This window comes from Elephantulus edwardii, unplaced genomic scaffold (genome assembly GCF_000299155.1).
Source record: "Elephantulus edwardii isolate Elephantulus edwardi_28Jun2011 unplaced genomic scaffold, EleEdw1.0 scaffold00089, whole genome shotgun sequence".
Classification (NCBI taxonomy): Eukaryota; Metazoa; Chordata; class Mammalia; order Macroscelidea; family Macroscelididae; genus Elephantulus; species Elephantulus edwardii.
Genome location: NW_006399839.1, coordinates 7952481 through 7959527, shown reverse-complemented (window position 1 = coordinate 7959527; position 7047 = coordinate 7952481). Strand labels below are relative to the sequence as shown.

Genomic DNA, 7047 nt, shown 5'->3' with positions numbered 1-7047 from the left:
AAACCCCTGGTGTGGAGCAAAAGGCAAACCAAAACCCCACCCTTGAATTGTTTCGAGTTCCATAGAACTCGGTGCAAAGCTGTCCTGTGCGGACCCTCCAACTTTCCAAGCACGATGTCCTTCCTTCTCCAAGGACTGGCCCTCCTGGCCACATGCCCCAAATATGTGAGACAGAACTTTAAAATCCTTGCCTCCAAGGAGCAGCCTGGTTTCACCCTCTCCAGGACGGACCTATTTGTTCTCTTGGCAGTTCATGGTACATTCCGGTCCATGGTACATATTCCACTCTGGTCATGACGCAGTCAATACTCTTCTCCAGCACCACAACTCAAAGACATCAGTTCTTCCTCTATCATCCCTAGTCATTGTCCAGCTCTCTGAAGCATAGCAAGTAATTGCAAAGACCATGGCCTGGGTCAGGTGCACCTTAGTCTCTAGACTGAAGTCAGACAATTTCTAATGTTGCTACTACCATGTTGTTTGGGGAGAGGGGTTTGCACATGATAAACTGCTTTGTTTGAGATCAGGAGGGCCAGCCCTCCCACCTCCCAAAGACATCAGCTACCTATCCACGTGGATGGAAGACAAGGACGATCGCTACCTGATTTTTCACATCGACTCTGATACACATGTCAGTCATGACTTGGAGACAACTCAATTGCTGCCAGTAAGACTGTTTGCCAAAGTCACTTCTTAGTCTGTGTTGTTGTTGTTGTTGTTATGTGCCATCAAGTCAGACCCAACTCACAGCTGACCCTCCTGTGCTCCAGTCAGGAGCACTAAATTGCATGGGAGGAGACTGCCCATCTTTTTCCAATGGACCAGCTGGTGGATTTGAACTATGAACCTTCAAGTTGGCAGCACAGCTACTTACCACTAGGCCATTATACTCATGCCCTCTTTTCAATGTCACTCTACAAAGTGACATTGAACTCAGGCCCAGCCATGTGACTTGCTTGGTTCCCCAGAAGGCAGTGGACATTACTCTCTGTTCCAAGCGGAGGTCTCTGGTAGAGGCCCTGCAGGTTTCTGCCTGCTCTCTTGAAAACGTGCCCCAGGCATGGCCATGCAAACAAGCCTGAGTTAGCCAGCCAGCCAGCCAGCCAGCCACGGGGGGAGGAGGCACGCCTGGCCTGGCAGCTCTGGTCATGACGCAGTCAAACATCCACAGCAGATCGGCTGGCTGACCATCAGGGGGACATGACATGTGAGGACGTCGGGCTCAGGCCGGAAGAACCTCTCAGCTGAGCACAGCCCAGACTGTGGACCAACAGAATTGTGAGCCAAGGAAACCGGCTCCTTCAAGCCACTAAGTGTTGGCGTGGTTTGCTCCACAGCACTCTTTGTGACAAGAACTTACTAACAGAAGTGACGCGAGTGCCGTGCCTGCCTTGAACGTTTTAGGGAGAAGCCAGGCGGTTGTCATAGACGCTGAGCTCATTTGGGGATGGGTCATTCGGGAGCAGGCAGGGGCTCCCTTCAGAAGCCAACATTTTTTTTTTATTCCAAATGCTGAACACTGTGACACTGATGTGTCAAATGAGATAATGGTTACCCAGGTGGCTCTGTAGCGCAATGGATAGCGCATTGGACTTCTAGTGATGAGATAATGGTTACCCATGGTGGACAGTGTTTCGGGGCATTCCCCAATTAAAACAAGCTTGGAAGCAGGAGTGGTATCCACTTCCGAAATAGCTCGCCTCCGGAAACTTAATGAACTTGGAGAAACGATGTAAGCTATACAAGTGTCCAGGTCTTTCATTCATAGGGTCGCCATGAATCGTCTATGACTTGATGGCCCTTAACAACAACAAAATGTAAACAAAACCCCAAAGAAACAAGCAAACAAAGAATCCCAGATTCACACAGTTCTCTGTTTATATACTTTTTCTATGTAGAGACACAAATCTTCAGTAAACATTTACAAAATATGTTGGCAACACTGAAAAAAAGAGGAGATTCCGTGGGCAGGGTGACACTCACACATCACATCGGAGGACACGAAGACAGACACGCAACGGGGCCTGGCAGGCACTGAAGCAGCAAGGTAAACAAATACATACGCGCGTCATCTCACATCACAACCATAGCCACTGGGGACACCAGGAGAGGAGGCTGGGAAAGGGGCTTGTGCTGTATCTTTTGACCAGTCAGTCAAAGAAGAAATAAACAGGAACCGGAAGTCTCGGGCTGGGCTTTGCTGAAATAGCATCCTCTACAGACAACAAATGAGTGGCAAAGTACATTTTCATCTGGGGAGGCCTCTTCACGTGTCTTCCCCTCTTGGGGAGCTGGGGGGACAGGGTAGAGGGATGCAGTTCTAAAGGCCAGAACCCTTCCTGGTTCTCCCTGCCCTGCTAGGAGGAGAGGCGGGTGCAGCAGAGGTTCTGGAAGCCTCAAATCTCCCCCAGAGAGCTTCGTGAAGCAAGGCCTCTTCTATCCTGCCCTAGAGGTCCTCCTCGGCCGAGGCCAGGGGTTCAGGGACAGCTGAAGGCACCACGGCCAAACAAAGAGAACTTCCCAAGCACACAGCGCCGGATTGTACCCCAGCTCCCAGCTTGCTCATGGCAGACTCGCGCTCCTTCTGCAAAGTTCCATGTGCTCGGCCCACCTCCTCCCCTCTCTGAAGGGGGCCCTGGAGGTGTTCAGCCAACACTCAGCTCCTGACTAGATGGTTGGGGGTTTGTGTCCACCTGGAGGCCCCTTGGACAAAAAGGCTGGAGAGCTATTTCCAAAACTAGCCAACCTTTGGGGCAAAAACCACACCACCACCACCACCACCACCACCACCACCACCACCACCATGGAACACAGGGTCTGCACGGACAAGAGACGACTCCACAGGCAGTCCCAACTCACCCAGAGGTGCCTCGGAAGAAAGTCCTGGCAATCTGCCTCCCAAAAGTCAGCCCAGGCAAACCCGTGGGGCACAAGGCTACCCCAGCACGTGTGGGGTTCGCCATGTATTGGCATCTACTCTGCGGCGACTGGCTCGCCTCTCTGAACCCCCAAATATCATTCCTTGACTGTTTCTGCGGGTGGCGGTTTCCCAGGAGGCTCACGCTACCCTGTCCCCTCGGCCTCATTCCTGGCGGCCCCTATGGAAAGAGGAGCTGCCCAGACCTCTCTGAGGGTCAGCCAGAGGGCAGCGAAGATGCTCCTCGTAGGCCTGAGGCCTGGGGAGCCTCTGCAGGAAGCTGGGGAGGGGACTGTCCCCAGACCTAGCCCAGGCCCTGGCCCCCATCAGCAGATGAGACGCCAGCAGGTACTTCTCAAGGAGCACACAGGCCACACACAGACCACACTCCCCCTGGCCGGGCCCTGCCTTCATTGACCTGAGTGGACAAGAGCGCGTAGGGGGAATACCACCTCTCTCTCATCTAATGGCTTTTAGCGACCGACACACAGCAGCCAGACCTCTGGGGTGTGCAGTGAGGGGTGCAATCTCCCCTTCTCCAGAAAGGGGTGTAGCTTCTGCCCTGCCTGGAGTCGGGTGGGGGAGTGGGAGGGTCACAGGCAGGGCCTGGGGACACTGGACCATCAAACCTGCACACAATTCTCAGGTTCCAGCGTCTCTCCTTGGACAAAAGGCAAGAGCATTGTCTGCTATCAATCAGGTAAAGGAGGAAAAGTGAGAGAATACAAAAACGGTCTCAAGGGCCCCTGTGCCTTTCTGAGGGGTCTCTGAGCACACAGGGAGCTCGGAACAAACACACGCAGCTGAGGAGGATGTATACAGGTGGTCTTTCTCCTCTAAGGTAACAGTTCCCATCTCAGCCGGCTCTGCCCCCAAGGGGACTCTTGGCAATGTCTGTGACTCTTGACACTTTTGATTATCCGAACCGCAGAGGGGATACTAGTGGCATCTCCGGGAGAGAGGCTGGGGGTGCTGTTCAAGGTCCTTCCATGCCAGGGGAGTCCCCACAATGAGGGACTGTCCAGTCCCAAATGTCCGTAAAGTGCTTGCTTCTCATAAGCATCCAGAGCGTGGTGAACACCCCACAGGACCCCCCCAGAGGGGAGAAGTGGTCCCATAGGCTTCCCTGGACTAAAACCAGCCCCTCCCCCAGGCTCATCAGACAGACGGGTGGGGGGATGGGAGACAGGAGGGGAGGCCGCTCTGTCAAGCACAAAGCTAAGGCCCCTTCCCTCACCCACCAACAATCCCCTCCTCTGGCAAGGGAGAAACCCCAGGCCAGGACAATCTTTGGTCAAACAGGAAAATGTAAGGCTCAACTTAAGGGGTAACCTTCGTCTGCCCCCCCACCTGCCCAGAGGCCAAAGTCAGAGTTACACAGCCAGATGGCAGAGGCAGGCAGGTGGTGGCGTGACCACCGCTGCCTGGTGACACGCCCCTCACTTGTTCTCAATCAGGGTCTGCACCTTGTACACAAGGTCCCGGGCCAGCTTCAGGACTTGCTTGGTGTTGTGTCGCTCGGCCATTTCTAGGGAAGGAAGAAAAAACACAGAAGGTAAAATCTCCTGACGCTCCCCTCTCTCTGGCCTGACCCCTTTCCAGAGCTCCGGATGCTGAGTTTGGGGAAGGACTCCAGACCTCAGTGTCCTTGTCTGTAAAATGGGATCATAACAGGATCTACCTTTACAAGGATATGACCGAGACCAAACACAATGGAGTCGGCACACAGCATGTGTTTTAAACCATCTTTGTCCTTCTGATCTTCCCCCCAGTTCATTAATTTTACTAATAAGGTTCAACTTCCTTTACTAAAATACATATTTTAATAAACACATTTATTTTAAGAAATATATGCATTTTAATATGTATTCTGTTAAATTAATAAAAACAACTGTATGAGGAAGATACTCAAATGGCCAACAGACATATGAAGAAATGCTCTAAATCACTGGCAATAAGAGAGATACAAATAAAAAGAAATAATTTTTTAAAATTTAAAAAAAAGAGAGATACAAATCAGAACCACAATAAGATACCATCTCGCTCACTCCAGTAGCAATGGCAAAGTTTAAAAGGACAGCAAATAAGAAATGATTGAAAGGAAGTGGCGAGATAGGAACTCTTACACATTGTTGGTGGGACTGTACAATGGTACAACCACTCTGGAAGGCAATTTGGCACTTCCTCAAAAAGCTGACCTCAGAAATTCCATATGACCCAGCTATTCCATTGCTTGGGATATACCCCAAGAAAATGAGAACTGAGGCTCAAACAGAAACACGTACCCCAATGTTCATAGCAGTGTCATTTCGCCATCACAAGAATATGGAAACAGCCCAGATGTCCAACCACAAACAAATCAATTGAGAAGTTGGGGTACATTCATGCAATGGAATACTACGCAGCACACAGGAACAATGACTTTGTAAATTACTACCTAACTTGGGAGGGACTAGAGAGCATTATGCTGAGTGAACTCAGTCCCATAAAAACAAATACTGTATAAAACCATTATTTGTTTTGTTTTGTTTTTGTTTTTTCTTCTTCTTTTTTTCTCTTTCTTTTCTTTTTTTTACTTTTTTTGTTTTGTTATAAAACCATTATTGTAGAACAAGTATGAGGATACAAGGGAGGGTGGGAGGAAGCAGAGGGGTGAGGCTGGGCGGGGGGAAGGTTAATCATAGGGTTGCACAATTCAATGGGTTAGGGGGTAAGGATTTTTTGTGAAAAAACAATGTATTCAAACTTTATAAATAAAATCAGTATAAAATGTAAAAAAAAAACCAACAACTGTATTACTTTAATTTAGCATGGTGCCCATGCAGGATAGGATATGGTTCTAATCTATTGTTCATAGGGTCACTATGATTCCAAGCACTTAACAATAATATTTATTAATGTTTGCCCCCTCTCCCACGCAAACCCATTAACTCTCCTAGGGTTGATTCTGTGTTTAACCTTTTCTTAGCTTTTTTAACACTTCTTGTTGATGTTGTGCCATCGAGTTGCCTATGACCCATAGTGACCCTGTGTACAGCAGCCTGTCCTGAGCCAGTCTCACTGATTCTCACTGATTCTGGCAAACCAACCCCTTTGCTCCAGTTACTGTATCAATCCATCTCATCGGGGTCTTCCTCTCCTGCGCTGTCCCTCCACCCTTCCGAGCATGATGTCCTTCTCCAAGGATCGGTCTCTTCTGGCCACGTGCCCAAAGTAGGTGAGACGGAGCTTCAAAATTCTAGCCTCCAAGGAGGAAACTTGGTTTCACCCTGTCCAGGACAGACCTGTTTGTTTTCTTGGCGCTCCATGGTATATTCAAGACTCTTCTCTAGCACCACAATTCGAAGGCATCAATTCTTCTTCTGTCATCCTTAGTCGCTGACCAGCTCTCTGATGCATAGCAAGTAATTGTGAAGACCACGGCCTGGATCAGGTGCATCTTAGTCTCTAGACTGACACTGTTGTTTTTCAGTATTCTGGAGAGGTCCCAGATGGCAGATTTCCCCCAATATCTTTCTATTTCTTGACTGCTGGTGCTAAGAGTATTCATGTTGGAGTCGAGCAAGCTGTATTGTTAACAACCTCAATCTCTTCTCCATCCATCAAATTTGTTTTTTAATACCAGTGGTCTTATATCATCATTGTTCTTTTGTGCTTGATTTATGCCACTCAGCATAATTTAGGCTACATTCACTGTGGATTCATCTATATTGTCCAGTATTTCTTTTCGTATACCATCAAATTGGATGCAACTGGCACGAGAGGAGATTGCCCCTCTTTCTCCAACAGAGCATCTGGTGGATTTGAAGTGCGCACCTTCAGGATTACAGTGTCGCTTCTTTGCCACTAGGCCACCAGAGCTCCCTTATTGTACAGGATTTCATGAATCCCAAGTAGCTTTTCAAGTGATGCACAACACTCCACTGTGTGAACTGACCCCAGTTTCTTTTCCTCCAGATATATGTCCACCGATGGGCACCTGAGTGGTTTCCAAGCCTCTGCTATTATAAACAGTGCTGCAATAAACAGGAGCGTGAGTATGTCAGTTTGTACTGCAGCTTGTGTTTCTTTGGGACAAATACCCAGTAGTGGGATTGCTGAATCGAACAGTATTTCTGTTTCTAGCTTTT

General features: G+C 49.0%; 1 protein-coding gene across 4 annotated transcripts in view; it reads right to left on the bottom strand.

The window, feature by feature from the left end:
• Positions 1-4305: 4305 nt before the first annotated feature.
• SGSM1 (small G protein signaling modulator 1) overlaps positions 4306-7047 on the bottom strand; it is a 94069-nt gene continuing 91327 nt past the window's right edge. For all 4 annotated transcript variants that reach the window (XM_006890460.1, XM_006890462.1, XM_006890461.1 and 1 more), the window contains one exon: positions 4306-4445. In XM_006890460.1, coding sequence (XP_006890522.1) covers positions 4357-4445 — 89 coding nt within the window. In that variant the 3' untranslated portion in view covers positions 4306-4356. The remainder of the gene's footprint in view (positions 4446-7047) is intronic.